Source organism: Peromyscus maniculatus, chromosome 2 (assembly GCF_049852395.1).
Source record: "Peromyscus maniculatus bairdii isolate BWxNUB_F1_BW_parent chromosome 2, HU_Pman_BW_mat_3.1, whole genome shotgun sequence".
NCBI classification, from domain to species: Eukaryota; Metazoa; Chordata; class Mammalia; order Rodentia; family Cricetidae; genus Peromyscus; species Peromyscus maniculatus.
The window spans coordinates 9,663,748-9,680,338 of record NC_134853.1 but is presented as its reverse complement, the minus strand read 5'-3'; the positions used below and the strand labels follow the sequence as shown (position 1 = coordinate 9,680,338).

The window sequence follows — 16,591 nt, the reverse complement described above, 5'->3', positions numbered from 1 at the left end:
AAACCCAAATTTATCTGTCCTTTTCTTATGGTAGTTATATAAAAATTCAAATGAGCAAAGAGGTGCTGTGCCTTTCTATTCCCATAGAACCGTGCCTGTTCTTAGCACTTCGCTCTACTGGAGAGACTCTAGAATCAGCTTGTCAACTGTCACATGTGAACTACATGTGAGATTTTGATAGGAATTCAGTGAATTTATAGATGGATCGACACATGTATCACTGTTTCCTGTACCCTATAAGCATGACACGTGGTTCTATCTATTAGTGTCTTCTCTTTTAAAGATTTATTTATAATCTGTATTTTGTATGTATACCGTGTTTTGCCTGCAGAGGGCAGAAGAGGGCACCACGTCCCTGTGATATTATAGTTGTGGGCCGCCATGTTGGGTGTTGGTGAACCTAACCTGAATCCTCTGTAAGAGCAGCAGTATTTTAATGTCATTTTGTAAATTCCTCCTTATAGTTAAACTTTTCAATTTAATTTTTATGATTTTACTTCTCTTAGTACATGCCTCTCTAAAACAGTCTTACTCAACTCAGAAAAGGTGTGTATAAGATAGCTCACATATATTTAAGTGTGTGCGTGGTGTGTGTGTGTGTGTGTGTGTGTGTGTGTGTGTGTGTGTGTGTGTTTGCACATATTCTGTTTAAATTGCTTACAAAAGGTAACGGGCAGTTTGCTGACATACTGAATGACATAGATTCTCTTAATTTCCAAAGCAACACTGAGACACAGTTGTTGGTATTCTTGCTGTATTGATGAGCAGTTTGAAGGTCAGGGAGTTGTTAAATAATGTAAAACATCTTCTGCACAGGGGAAATCAGAAAGTTGAATTTCTTAGCTCCAAGATTCACTTGGAAGTCTTTTTCTGCACCACAGTATTATACTCAGCCTTATATTAATTTTCTTTAGGAACTGTTTAATATGATATGTTTCCATATTGAATATTGAACCTAGGACCCTGTATATATTGGGCAAATATTCTACCACTGAGCAGTGTCTCCAGCCCTAATATAAACTCACATAAACTTTGGACATTAGTTTAAATGACACCAACATGAATTTCCACTTTCTCAGTTTCTTACTGGGAATAAAGAGTACAAAATGTAGTTAGAACAAACACTGTGTTGATGTAAACTTTCTTTTTTATTTGCTTAAATGAGTAAGGTTTAAAAAAAATCAAAACAATACAGAAATGTATGAGGAAGTAAAAGTCCTAGAAGAATGCCATCCTGAGATAACCACCAGAATTTCCATGTGTAGTTTCACTTGCATATTAAAATTACATGAGTGAGATTTTATCTTTCTATTTTATTTTGGACTAATTTTCTTTTCTTTTTTTTTTTTTAGTCTTATGCATTGCTTTATAATGTAAGGACTTTCTGTTTGCTAATACAACTAATTACTTTCTTTAACCTCTCTAGGTCAAGGTGGGCAATGAAGTTGCTACTGGAACAGGACCTAATAAAAAGATAGCCAAAAAAAATGCTGCGGAAGCAATGCTGTTACAGCTTGGCTATAAAGCATCCACTGGCCTTCAGGATCAGCTCGACAAGGTAAGGACGGACATTAATGTGTGTGTGCCTCCTGTCTGAACATTAAAGGGATCAACATATTCTGATCTCATCTGCTTTCAAAGTTGACTTGACTTTTAATTTTTATGAGGCAATATTCTATGTGAGATTTTGCTGCTAGAAAACACCATCCACGTATGGGAAGATGTAGTGTTAGCGAGTAGTAAGTCTAGGACTGGGAATACTAACCTTTTGTATGGTAGTTCATAGCAATATAATATTGTCTAACTTACTGCCTGTTTGCTTGTCACTTACTTTTGTCTGTATTTGTGCCTTCTAAGAGCAGGAGCTGTTGGTTTGTTTTGGGAATACAGCTAGAAACATTAGAAATAAAAATTTTGGCTTAGTCCTTAGGGCAGTGATTATATTAGACAGGTTCTCTATAAACTAGTTTTATTTGTTTATTTTCTGTTTATTTTAAATTTAAAGGTAAACTGAGAGCGTATTTACTTTTTCTCCCAAAGACATGTCCATGGTCCTCTGTTTCTTCTGCAGCAGTTAATGCCATCATTAGCACCCGCCTGTGTTAGAAAGAGGCCTGAATTCAGGGCATGGCAGAGAAGGTGGAGAGAAATAAAGGAATATTCATTTTTACTACTGTTTTGTTATCTACACTTATGTAGGAATTATTTCCATTAAGCATTTTGTTCATGCAAAAATTTACAGCAAAGCAGGTTTACTGTTACCTTCCTAAAAGTGATTTCCCTTTGAGCAGGCCCTTTCACAGGACTCTGTTTTGGCGAGGGTCTGTCTTAGTTTCTGTGGGGACACTCCTTAAGCTTAGAGGGAGAAACAAGACATCTTCCAATGAACGTTCAGCTGTGCTTTTCTTAAAGCCACTGTGATTCATTTCAAAGATTAAAAAATTCATTTGTTTATGTGATAGAGCTTTCAATTCTGTTGTCGTTGTTTTGTTTTATTTAGCTTGGCTAGTCAATGCTTTCTCTCCTTTAAAAAGTATTTGTAATACAAAACATAACATGTTTACATCTCACTAGATCTTAGATTACATATATGTTGTTTTCATTTAGCACATTTATATTGACTTAAAACCAATGAGTACTTATGAAAATATATCAAAATAAGCCACTGTAGAGACATTTATTTGTAAGTTAAGTGAAAAATAAAACAATATTTCCCTTGAGAAGCCTTTTAATTTATTTTTTGCATACCTCCTATATTAGCAAGTGTTCTCCAGAGAAGCAGAGCCAGCAGGATGTGTGCATGCATATGTGTGCGAGCGTGCGTGCGTGCGTGCGTGCGTGCGTGCGTGCGCGCGCACGCTCTATGGGAAGACCTAGCAGGCTGGAGACTCGGGAAGCAGTCCCACTTCATTCCATACAGTTGCTGGAGAATTCCTTCTGAGGGAAATCAGCCTTTTGTTTTGTTGACACCATCAACTGATTGTGTGTGGCCCTCCATATTTTTGAAGGTTAATATGCTTTACTTAAAGGCCACCAACTTAAATGAACATCTCATTGTGGTGGTATTCTAATTGTACTGAAATATGATTTTGATTGTATGTTAATAAATAAAGTTGCCCGGGGATCAGAGCTATTAGAGCCATAGACAGTGTGGCGGTGGTGGCACACGCCTTTAACCCTATAGATCTCTGTGTGTTCAGGGATACAGCCAGCATTGGAGACATATGCCTTTAAGACCTGAGGGGGCTGTACATACAATGACGAGGCAGTCACGTGTTTGGGTTTACAACCAATGAGAAGGCAGAATGACTATGAAACAACTTACACACAGGGAAATAAGCTCTCTTTTGGGAAGCTGGGACACCGCAGGAGGAAGGGTGAGATTTTAGCTCTGAGCTCTGACCTCTCGGTTTTCTCTTTTACATTGGTTCTGTGTTTCTTATTTAATAAGACGGTTGGTTACATGTACATCTCATCCCATTCTCAGAAATACATCGACTGATGTTTTACCAAATACCTGAACTCTGGCTCAGACAACTTGACATATGAAACTAACACTCCCACTAAATGCCAGACACTTGTAACTGAAGATAACAAGTGGACCGAAACCTGGTCTTTACTCTCAAGGAACTCAGCCATTAAGTGTTGGGAATGGGGTGTTTTGATCATATTACAAAGAGAGAGGGAGGTCGTCAGTCACTGTTTGGATGGAAAAGGCCTTAAAGAATTGTTCATTTAAGACTGAAGCCTAATCTAGTTATGTTCATAAAAAGTAATTCTCTCAGAAGTATCGAGAGTGGATTGGAGGTGAGAGGCTGAAAGTAGGGAGAGCAGCATGGGAGCAAGCGGAGCTGTTCAGAGTGGAGGATCTGAGCAGAGAGCTGTGCTGGACACAGAGAGGAAGAGCCGGCGTGCTTTGTATGTGTGTTTGTTAAGATTCAAGTATAGAGAACACGTATGGTGGACACCAGAGGGAAGAACACCGGCAGAAGGAGCCAGAGAACGGCCTGTGCAGCCAGGTGGTGGTCTGAAGAGCGTCCAGATGGGAGGTGGGGGTGTGCAGTGCCAGCTGTTGACCCAGTGTGTCTTCTGGGAGAGCAGAGGTGTTTAGCCGCTGTTGACCCAGTGTGTCTTCTGGGAGAGCAGAGGTATTTAGCCGCTGTTGACCCAGTGTGTCTTCTGGGAGAGCAGAGGTGTTTAGCCGCTGTTGACTCAGTGTGTCTTCTGGGAGAGCAGAGGTGTTTAGCCACTGAGCTGTTTCTCCAGACCTAGGCCGTTCTTCCAAACTCTGCCGTTCATCCTGGCATCTCCTTCCTCTCTTAGTTGCACAGTTCACACACATCCATCATATTATAGTCCCTTTTCATTGGATTCTAATTCTTTTCTACATAAAAAGCTATTAGTGGACCATAGATGTAGCCCAGTGGTTAGAATGCTTGCCTCGCATGTACATAAGGCCCTGTATTCTGTGGTTCAATATCTGGTGCTTCACCTAAAATAAAACAAAACAACAATTACAAAAGAAAAGAAAAAGACACAAAAGAAAAGAAGAGAAAACAACCTTAAAGTATAGTTACTCTCTTTTTCTTGACTTAGGAAAACTGCCTATTAGGTGTGCAACCTCACACACTTTGGTTTGTATCGTTAGAAGGCAAAATGGTAATAACAGCACATCAGATTTTGTGAGGTAGAATGAGGTCATCTATATTCATACAAAACAGTTAGCTCATTACCCAATATATCTTGTCTTAAAGGTTAGAATTGGTGGTGGTTAATACTGTTGGACTACTTTATTGGACAGTAATTTCTGTTTTGCAAAAATTGTATTAGAATTTTGTAGTCAAAGGTTACAGCAGTGATCTTGTAGCAGGCTCTCTTTTGGGCTGCCAACCAGCTCTCAAATCATGACATGGAGACTTATTATTAATTATGAATGCTCAGCCTTATCTTATGCTTGTCCCACTAACTCTTTTTTTTTTTTTTTTTTTTTTTGGTTTTTTTCGAGACAGGGTTTCTCTGTGTAGCTTTGCGCCTTTCCTGGAGCTCTCTTGGTAGCCCAGGCTGGCCTTGAACTCACAGAGATCCACCTGGCTCTGCCTCCCGAGTGCTGGGATTAAAGGCGTGCGCCACCAACGCCCGGCTCCCACTAACTCTTATAACTTAACTGTTTCTCTTCATCTTCGTTTTGCCTCTGGGCTTTTTACCTTTCTTTCATTCTGTACGTCCTCCTTTCCTGCTTTCTGTGTGTGGGGCGTTTACCCACCACCCCCACAGTTCCCCAGAGTTTTCTTGAGTGCAATCAGCAGGAAATATTAGATAGAAGGATTTATAGCGGAGAATCTTGCGGAGATAAACAGATAGAAAATAAAGGATAGCCTCGAGAGGGCCTGGAACCTATTCCAACGGGCCCTGACTGTCTCTGGCCCAGGGTTTTTATAGAGATGCCAAGGGGTGGAGCAAAAGACCTCCTCCCCCAGCACAGCCAAGTGCAGACCATCTCAGACACCTGCACTCAGGCCCGTGGTCCTGATCATCCTCTATGCGGACCTGCTGGGTAAAGCCACGAGGAACCCGAGAATGGGCTCCCACATCTCTGTGTGTCTGGTGACTGCCTGGGGCCGGCATCTCCCTCCCTTTCTCTCTCATTCTCTCATCTCTTTTCTCTCCTCTGGAGCACAGATTCCTCTCCTATTTATTCTCTCTGCCTGCCAGCCCCGCCCGTCCCTCCAGTGCCTAGCTGTTGGCCATTGCCAGTCAGGTGCCTTAGGTAGCAGGCAAGATGAAACAGCAACACATCTTTACATTGTTAAAGTAATATTCTGCAACATAAACAAATGTAGCACATCTCTACATAGTTAACATAATATTCCACAACAAATCCCTCAGGGTAAATGTGGAGATAACAGAAAATTTTGTCTTAAGAAGATAAAGAAATAAAGGAGGAGCAATCTGCTTCCTGGTTTATGTTACACTGCTAGTTTTGGTAACAGTGTCAACCCATTTTGTCATGGTTCTTAGTTTCCTGGCTTTTTTTCCCAGCATGTTTCCCAGCCACCTTAAGATGTATGATGAAAGAGACGAAAAATTCTGTAAAATAATGTTGACTGATTATTTGGTACAGTTATATTTTGGTGATACTTAGCAAAGGTTTTCCCAGAATGGACACAATAACATTTCTGTTTTTATTTTGATTTTAGAATGGATGGAGACATTCCTTTACTTCTTGAGTAAAAATTACTGACCATTTTCTATGTAATACATGTTATATATGACAGGTTCTCTTGATGCCATACAGACTTAAAAACTTATGCTTGAAAACTGAAGCAAGTCAGAAGCAGCAAGCGAACTAGAAGTAGACTCCTATATAGAAAGGGGACAGTGTCCTGTCCATACGAGTTACTCCTGTAGCTGTCACTTTGGGCGACAATAGCCATGGCAGAGATTTTTGCCCTCGCCAAAGTGGTCAGTCGACATTGTTTTAATATGCCTGATTCTATAGATTTTAACAGTTGATTTAATCTTTCAGACAGGGGAAAACAAAGGATGGAGTGGTCCGAAGGCCGGGTTTTCGGAACCAACAAATAACAGTAAGTTCTCATTTCTATGTTCTGTGTAATTGGTGCTCACCACTGGTCCCGACAGGTTCTGTGTAGGCCATAGGTGCAGCACTAAACACTGTGGAGGAGTAGAGAGTCACAAATGTTTGCTGTCCTGACACTGGTGAATGACTGGAAAACTAAAGACGAACACTTAGATCCATTAATCTACATGGTGATAACATTTTAAAAGTTGTCATTCTTAAATAATATTCTTACAAATAATACAAAATAAATCTAAAAAATCAGTTATCTCTCAGTTTTTAACAGTTCCAATTTCGTAGGTATAAAGCAATTTTTATATATTTATAATATGAATTTTTCTTTCTTTTTTTGAACCCAGAGCTTAGTGCATGGTAGGCAAGCATTCTGTCACTGAGCTTTAGCCTCAGACTTTGTTTATACTTTTTATACGTGGTATATATAATATGTATATATTACATATGTATTTATATACCTTATTTATACTGCTTATAGTATAAATAAAAATTGTTGTGTTTGCAATTAGCATTGCAACACATATTTTATATTTTGTTGAACTCTCAGAATTTTTAATGTTTTATTAAGGTTATTAAGTTAGTATTATAAGTATGAAATTTCACAACTTTGTTCCCCCTGATAGTCAGATACTTAAAAATCAACTTAACTATTTTCAAATGTATATGACTCAGATACTTTTTTATTGTGCGGACAGTTATTTTTCCCTAAACATTTTTTAAAGAGTTATTTATTTTCATTTTATGTGTATGAGTTTTCACCTGCATGTATTTCTGTGTACTTTGTGCATGTGTGGTGTTCACAGAGGCAAGATGACAATATCAGACCCCTTGGAACTGGTGTTTTCAGCAGTTGTGAGCTGCCACATGAGGGCTGAGCATCAAACTAGCATCCCCAGGAAGAGCAGCCAGTGTTCTTAACCATGAGTCTTTAGCCCCTAGACATTTTTCTCCAATAGCCCACACTGAAAACACTGCTCAGTGGAAGAGCGCCTGCCTAGCATGCACCATGCCCTAGGCTAGATTACCAACATCCCTCCAAACACACCTCTGAAAGGCATCTGTTTTTTCACTGTAAATCAGTGAATCAGAGCACTGCTCATTCTTATCTCCTTTTTAACCCTCTTTCATATGAACACTAATAAAGCTTAAATCTGCGCATTGTCATAACGAAGGGTCTGTAGTCTTTGATATTGGCAGTTCATCTTTTGATGAGAGGAAATCAGAAATGATTCTTAAGAAACCATGGTCATAGAATTGAATTCTTGGACTATCAAAAATAACCTCCTTTAAGTAATATTTTAGTGAGATAATAATATTCCTGGGTTACTTTCCTGGGAACAATTTAAATTAACGGACAGGTAGACCTTGAACTATATATATACATGGGAATGATACATGTGGACTGAGCATGTAGCCCTGGGAGAAGTGTGATCAGTTCAGGATGCTTAGTGTTTCTGCTTTATTCCTTTGGTGTTTGGATTTATTTGCTTGCAATTACTTGGGAAGGGGATATATGGACCATTAAATTGATTATAGTTTAATGTAAAGCACTTAGCACACAGCACCTATTAGTAACCTTGTAATGAATGTTGGTTTTCATACCTTTCCCTTTCTTTTGCTGAGAGGATATAATGCTGTTTACATTGACCAGAAACTCCATTCTTATACTTTTTATCAGATATTTTTTGCTTGCACATTCTGGCCAAAGAATATATAGTTTATTTTTGAAAGTTACATTTGGCACTGCTCAGTTTTTAAAGAATATGAACATAATATATTTGAATATGGAAGACATACATTTATTAATCTGACCCCTTAAATATGAGAGCACACTGTAGGTGACCTGCAATCTGCATTCATTACGTTGGTATTTTGGCCCTTAGAATTACACGATTTTTTTTTATTGTATTTTACTTATTTTTTTAAAGATCATTTTTTTTTAAATTTATGTGTATGTGTGTATCTCTGTGAGTAAATGCCATGCATGTGTGGGTGCCTGTGAAAGCTAGAATAGGACATTGGATCTCCTGGAAATGGAGTTGCAGGTGGTTCTTAACTAACTGATGTGGTTACTGGGTCCCCAACTTGAGTCATCTGCAAGAACAGCATGTGCTTTTAACTGCTGAGCCATCTCTTCAGCCCCTGGCTTTATTTATTCTAATTTGCTGAGGGTTATTGTACCTCCTTTGCAAAGTATAAGTAGAGCTACCACAAAGAGACCAATGAGTTTAAGTGGTCAGAAATGTATAGGCGTGCAAATCATTTTTGTTTTAGGCATAAAACTAGAAATGATAGAAGTATTTAAAGCCTTCCTAAAGCTGAAGTATTGAATCTTTAGGACCTTCTTTGGTTATTATGGTTCAAATTGAGATTTGGAATGAGTGTTTATTCACCCCTTCCCAACTGTGAGACACCGGTGAGGAGGCCAATCTAAAGACTTGAACACTGATGGTCAGACTAGGTTACTGTAGTGACTGAATGTGGCCCAGTTCTGCACAGGACTGCTTTTTGCCTCTGATCGGCCTAGAGCCAATGAAAGCTACTTAAACATGTTAGCAAAAAGTCTCTGCTCAGGATTAATCACCCGGCCAACAAATCAATTCCTAAAAATTAGTTTAAGTTCAGTTATTATGGTAATGTTTTTACTGACTTCCTGTCTACTTAAGTTCTTGCTGTAAGTGACCTATACTCATGTTAGAATTCTTCAGGAAAAGGTGTGAGCATGAAGGCCAGAAGGCCATGAGAAGACAGAGGTGGCCAGTGCTGACACACCACCTAGCCTTAAGCAACTCTGCTTACATCTTACTACTGACTGTTTGCTACGTGTTATTTATATATGCCACTGTGTAAAGTTGAGAATCTTAATTATGTCACAGTTAAGTGATTAGCAGCACTGAATAGCTTCTAAAAAAAGTAGTGTTGCTTTGCAAAAATAGTAAATGGCTGTCTTCACTGTTTTCCTTCTCAAACTCTTCGTTACTTCAATTTCTAGCCAACCATTATTTGGAAAAATAATACAAAATTAACTGGGAACCAAATGTACTAGAATTAATAGAGTGCAGAATTGGAAAAAGGAAATTTTAATCTGGCACACTGGCACCTAACTATAAGTAGACAAAAAATGTTAATGTACATGTGCATTTAATTTTTGTGGTGGGAGATTTTTTTAAAAGATTACAGTCATAAGAAACTGCTAACAATTACAACTAAGAAATAGTTTAAATGATTTTACAAGGGATTGTGATTACATAGCCTGGTTCCTCCGTTTATTTTCTTGGCTTGATTGCCTGCAGCTTGAAAATGTGGACCTAATTTTTGTATGTTCCTCAGGCTTTCTTCATTTACTAAACTTTATCAGAAGGTAGACTGTTCTAAGTGTGTTTTTAACCTTTGAGTCGCTGTCATAATTACATTGAAGTACAAGAACACATCACTCTGTAATGTGAAATTTGTGTTAAATTTAGCATAGGGCAATTTTATGCTTGGCACACACATAAAAAGCTGGGTTTTTACAGATGAATGGCTAACAAAGCCTTTAAAAGCTCATGCATTTTAAAGATCTACTGATGGCCCATGGAAAACTTTGTAAAATATTTAGATATAGTTCAGTTGATAATATCTTTTTGTGCTCACATTCCATGTTTCTTATTAATACAGGGTTTTACTTAAAAACAGGTTCATTGTTTCTTAAAGGTGAACTCTGGCTTAATTCAAAATTGGACTAAGCTCAAAGGTGTTCTCTGGAATAGGCCATATCCACCCACTAAAAGATTGTTTTGAGTCATTTTTTCACATTTTCTGTTAACCTTTAAAACAGTTTTCTTCATCTCTGAGAGGCGTGTGGGTCTTTAGTTTGTCAGAGGTGACCAGAATGGGCTTTGGGACAGGATCCAGTTCTGACCGGCCTTTCGCTGTCTTAACGGGGTTACCAGTCGCTTGTGTCATCTACACTTCGGATTAAATCCTGTACATCCCGGAGCCAGACGGCCACACCATCCCAGTGACTCGGTGGTGGACAGCCAGCTCCTCACTGCTGTGCACTGTGGAGGACCCTGTGCTTCTCCCTTTTTCATAGTCTTTATCCTTTTTTTCTTTTTTGGGAATGGAAAGTTTTACTATTTGGAAACACTCCACTTTGCCTCTTCTGATTAGTTTCATTACTTTTTCTTTACTGATTGGTCTGACTAGGGCTCCCAGTACTATTTTTTAAAGTTTGTTGTTCAAGGATTTCATACATGGTATATTAATGTATTTTGATCAAACCTCCCCTCATCCCCGTCCTTCAGATTCCTCCCCTATCCCCATCAATCACAGCTTGATTCTCCTTGCTGTGGGAAAACACTGACACAAACCAACCTGGAGAGGAAAGGGTTTATTTAATTACAGATGATAGTCCATCATTGAAGGAAGCCAAGACAGGAGCTTGAGGCAGGAGCAGAAGTAGAAGCTATGGAAGAGCACAGTTTACTGGCTTGCTCTCCTATGTCTTCTGTTTCTTATGCAATCTAGAACTACCTGCCCAGGGTACTGTTTTAATTAGATCAAAGAAAAAACAAAATGTAGCAGTGTAAAAAGCCTAGAATTCAAAGTCTGGTGCTCATTCATGACCTTCTGGGCTCCAGAGGGCTTGGGTACTCTACTTCTCCAATGCTGGCACACCCAGCTTGTCTCAGAGGCTCAAAGTGGCTCTATTCTGTACCTGCTGCTAGTCTTGGTGTTCATTCCAAAGTCTGCCATCTCCAGCTTACTGGGGTCTCCATAGCAACTGAGGCTGCCCTTTCACCCATGTTTTCCCCTGCCCTTACACAGCGCCAAGCCTCAGCTGCTCTCCATTGCCCTTTCATGCTTTCAAAACCAGTACCATCTGGGAGACTCTTACACATGACCAGGTTCTGCTTCCAGTTTGAGATGCAGTCTTGGTCCTCCACTGGACCACAGCTTGTGTGTGTTGACCCTAAGGAAATAATTCACAGAAGATTTTGCCTCCATAATGCTGGTCTCTTGTTAGTCACAGCTGATTTTTCAGCCAGCCAGCCAGAAACTGCAGATTCCTAAGATTCTTAAATCAGGTACATCATGCGAATGGCCCTGATTGATGAGTCTTTGCTTCCCTCTGAAACTTTACAAATGAGACCTCCATCATGGCATTTCTCTCAACACTCTTATCTTCTAAGCTCCCACCAAACAGCCCATTAAGTTTTGAGCACTCAATGGCTTTTCCAGCCCAAAGTTCCAAACCCATTCACATTCTTCCCCCAAACAACGCCATCAAGTCTATCAGAGCAATAGCCTTCATTCTGGTACCAACTTCAGGCCCAGTTAGGTTTCTGTTGCTGTGATAAAACATTCTGACCAAACCTGACTTAAAGAATTTACACCTCCTGATCACAGTCCATCATCTGAGGGTGTCAGAACAGGAACTCAAGGGGTAGCAGGGGCAGGAATCAGGGAAAAGCTCAGGCTCACATTCAGCTCCCTCTCTTCTAATTCCCAGGACCACGTGTCTAGGATGGGACCACCCACATCAATCACTAATAAGAAATGCCCCTCAGACATGCCTCTAGGTGAATCTAATGGAGGCAGTTCTTCCTTGGAGATTCCCTCTTCCCAGAGATGTCTAAGTTTGTGTCAAATGGCAAAACTAATAAGATTTTAAATAAGGAAAATTTTAAATTAAAAAACCATGCAGTGGGGGTGCGGTGGATTTGCCCTTGCTTTTGACCTCAGTTACACAGTTTTTGTCCTAATTTTCAAGTAACTCATTACAGGTTCTTATATATTGTTTTAGAATTTTCTCACACATATGCAAGCAGGTGTAAATATTCAGTCTTCCAGTTTCTCAGATTTATTTTTTAAAAGGATTTTCTTTTTTCAAATAATGTGTTATATCCTGCAGATTCTTTCGTACTTTTATACATATATATGGATTTGTATATATATTGGTGGATATTTAGATTGTTTATAGTATTTTTCTCATAAATAACATGTAGGCAGACTTTATTGTCGGGACTGCAGATCAGCTCTGTCCTGCCAGCTGCTCCGAAATAACCACAGAGAGACTTAATATTAATTATAAATGATCAGCTGATAGCTTAGGCTTGTTTTTAGCTAGCTCTTATAACTTAAATTTACCCATTTCTATTCACCTGTGTGCTGTCCCAAGGCTCATTTACCTCATCTGAGTACTTCCCATCCTTCTCGATATGCCTCTCATGGCGTCTCCTCACGACTCCTCCCTTCTCCTCCCAGCATTCTCTCTGCCCCCAGAATCCTCCCTAGCCGTTGGCCAATCAGCTTTTTATTAACAATGAGTCTTCAAAGTTTACAGAAATATTATTCCACAGCATTTCACCCTTTTGCCTAATTAAAAAGGAAGGTTTTAACTTTAATGTAGTAAAGTTATATACAACAAAAACAATTATCAAGTAAGAATTACAGTTACAATATCCAGTCCATTTGTGTTTGGCAAAATAAAGAAAACATTCTAACAGCTGTCCTCTCCTAAAAAGTCCAGAGTTTCATACCTAATTTGCTTTCTACCATGATTAGGGAGAACTGTAACTATAACTGTCTAGTCTTCAACCCCATCAAAGACTGAGTAAACAGGAATTGTAGAGCAAGCAACTTCCAAAATTAAGAGATGACAGAAACAGCCGGCTGCCTGGACAGTCACTCTAGGTTCTTCTGTAACATTGGGACATCCAACTTTGGCCTAGTAATCTGACAGACATTTTTGAAAATCAGGGAATTTTGAAGGACTGTTCTACCTTGTCTTGGCAAAGTTTGGCAGTTGTTTTTTGTTTTTTGTTTTTTTGTTTTTTTTTTTTTTCATCCTGCTGGTCCAGTTTGGACAGTAACTGTCAGCAATTGAGGCAAGGGCAGGTTTTTTTTTTTTTCCTGAATGGCTAGCTTTTGCCATAATAAAAACAAACTCCATATGGAGTTTCTTTGATGCCCATCATCCTCTTTTGAAGCAAATTGGTGCTGGCAGCAGCAGATGTGTCTTGGTGTCATGAAAAGCCTTAGGTTATTAAACATTAAATGCCATATTTTGTACATCTTTGAAATGTTTGAAGACCATCTGTCTATCTAAATATATCTGTGTATGACCTTGAAAACATACCTAACATAACTATAAGTTTGACTATTATAGATGACTATGAATCTGTATTTCTTAATTATACATTACATTTTAAATGAGTTGCATAAATACAATACCTTAAACAAGAGTAGAAACATACATACAGTACAACAGAATTGACTTTAAATTTGTATCAGTATACCAAAATCCATACCAGTGTAAAATATTTTGAGGTAAATAGTTGTTTTTTGGATTAAAGTAGATTCAACAATCTACCCTTTCTTCCTATCCTTCCTATATCATATCCCTCTTTTTTTTTTTTTAGAAAGAGATCTTTGCATTTAATTCTTTTGATTAGTTTTTTTTTTTTTCTGACCAATAACAACTTACAATCAATCCCCCTTAAATGTCAACAAACATCCATAACCCACCTTTTGGGAACATGGGTGTTGTTTTCCCTATACTGCTTCCTGTTGTCTGGGGGCACTGCCATCTTTGGAGGAACCTTGAGACAATCAGGATAATTGTTAAGTCTTGTCTGGAGTAGTCTGTGAGGCTGGACCATCTCAGCCAGCAGGCTTGAAGCTGTTTTGAATGCTGGATCACCTGGACCATCTGTATTTATTGGTGTCTGGTCCCCTTGCTCTGAAAATAAATAAACTTTTAAAGGTAACATACATGTTTGCATTGATAAAAGTATAGGTTGTGCATTGCACACAAATCAGTCAAAGGTGATTTTTTGTTTTTTGAGCTGGTAAAATATATGATACAAGTTTTGTAGTTTTCTAGGTATATTTCTTTATGTCTGTAGCTAGGATTTTCAGGTGGTGTTCTCCAATCCAGTTTCATACCAACCTGGAATTAATCCACAGCTTTTCATTTCCTGTGGAAATAAAAGCATAACCTCTTCCCCAAAGTAACATATCTTTTGAATTCCATTTTGAAGTCGAGAATATATAGGTTGGTTTAATCCCGCAGTTTTCATAATACAATATGTCTTAGCAACTGTTATTCCCTTTATTAGCAACGAGAGACAACCCAATAACATACAGAATCCAGACTCTCTGTATTTCTCATTTTTACATGGCTTATTATATTTTTATTACTTTATTCCTTTTTTAAGGACTTTATTACTTTTAAACTATTTTTTATTCTATGATTGTATACATACTTTCTCTTATCTCTCCCCAGCCTATGTATTTTTTAAACACACTGTAACCCATTTATAAGTTTTTCTCTGTCTGGATCTGTCTTTACTGAGCATCTGTATTGTTTTCTGATTGTATGAGATGGATCTTAAACTGCTATGTCAGCCGTTGGCACTGCTCAGCTTAGTGAATGACACTAGCTGGCGCATGTGGCAGCTGGCGACTGGTGCCACCCTACAGGCAGCTGCTGGAAGATGCATGTCTGTGTTTGGTTTTGTGTGTTTAGGACTTTTAAAAAAGCTTTCTCAGGTCTTATGTGGATGTAGGTGCCCCATGTTGGGCATCATTTGTAGGCAGAGTTTTTCTGTCTCACCATCTGCTCCCCAAATAACCACCCAGAGACTTCTTAGTAATTATAATAGCTTGGCCAATAGCTTATGCTTGTTACTAACCACCTCTTACAACTTAAATTAACCTATCTACCCTCTGCCACGTGGCAGTACCTTCTTTCAGCATGGCATGTTCATCTGCTTTATCTGCCTCTTGCTCAACACTCCTCAGACTCCACCCTTCTTCTTCCCAGCATCCTCCTAGTCTGGCTCTTCCGCCCAATCTCTTCCTGCCCGGCTATAGGCCAGTCAGCTCTTTATTAACCAATGAGAGTAGTACTTATTTATAGTGTGCAAAGATAGTTCCTCAGCATTTTCCCCTTTTGTCTAATTAAAATGGAAGGTTTTTAACATAGTAAAATTATATACAATAAGAACAATTATCAGGTAAGAATTACATTGACAATGTCCAGTCCATTTGCATTTGGCAAATTCAGAGAAAATACTTCATTATCTCTCCTATCTTGGTGAATCCAAAGTTTTTTAGCATGATGACTTCTTATACAAATTACATGTGTGCTCGTGTGTCTGGAGGTAAATTTCTATAACTGGAGTTATTATCTTAATAAGTAGTGTACTTTTGTGTGCTCATGTACCCTTAGCTCCAGGAAGCAACTGGGAAACCATCCCTGAACTTCTGGGCACTGAGGCTCTTAGGAAGAAGCCAGGTGATTCTATCCACTTATTTGCTATCCCAGGAAGCAGTTGGATAGAACTCTCCTTTCCAGCTTTAGGACACTGCAAGGTAGCCTGCCTTCAGTAACTTGATCCAGAGAGTCTGTTCTTTCCCCTATGACCAACAACACTGGATAGCAACTGATTGGGCTTTCCATACCACAGACTCCAAGAAGCAACTGGGTGGCCCTGCCCATCCAACTATGACCCTCAGAAGCAGTTGAAAAGACCATTCTAAAACACTGGACCCACTAAGGCCCTAAGAAAGGAGATGCTTGACCTCATCTGTCTGCCCTAGATCCAGAAAGCATCTGGTCAGATCTTCTTGAGTATGTAGGTCCCCAGATACCCACACAGTTACCTCTGCATCTCTTACATACCGACGTGAATCCCAGCTGCTACCATCACACCCATCTAGCCCCACTGGATGGCCCTGCCCTCACATAGCCCTGGGAAACTGATGGTGGTCTTACAGCCTGTCTACACTGTACCCAGAATGACCATCAAGTCTGCCCCAACTAAGGCAGTTATACCCAGCTGGTAGTTTGTCGCTGCAGCCCCCATGGCTTAGGCCTTCAGGATGCCCACTGAGATCACTAGTGTTGATTATAGTTAGAGAAACAACATGGACATTACATCTAGTTGGAACCAAAGCCACTGAAGCATATCCATTCAGCACCTTAGGTACATTGCCAACAGGAAG

General features: G+C 39.2%; 1 protein-coding gene across 13 annotated transcripts in view; it reads left to right on the top strand.

Annotated features, from left to right (window-relative positions):
• The window catches only part of Stau2 (staufen double-stranded RNA binding protein 2), a 281,249-nt gene that overhangs the window by 124,348 nt on the left and 140,310 nt on the right, over positions 1–16,591 (top strand). For all 13 annotated transcript variants that reach the window (XM_015993567.3, XM_076563754.1, XM_076563758.1 and 10 more), the window contains 2 exons: positions 1,427–1,558; positions 6,527–6,587. In XM_015993567.3, coding sequence (XP_015849053.2) covers positions 1,427–1,558; positions 6,527–6,587 — 193 coding nt within the window. The remainder of the gene's footprint in view (positions 1–1,426; positions 1,559–6,526; positions 6,588–16,591) is intronic.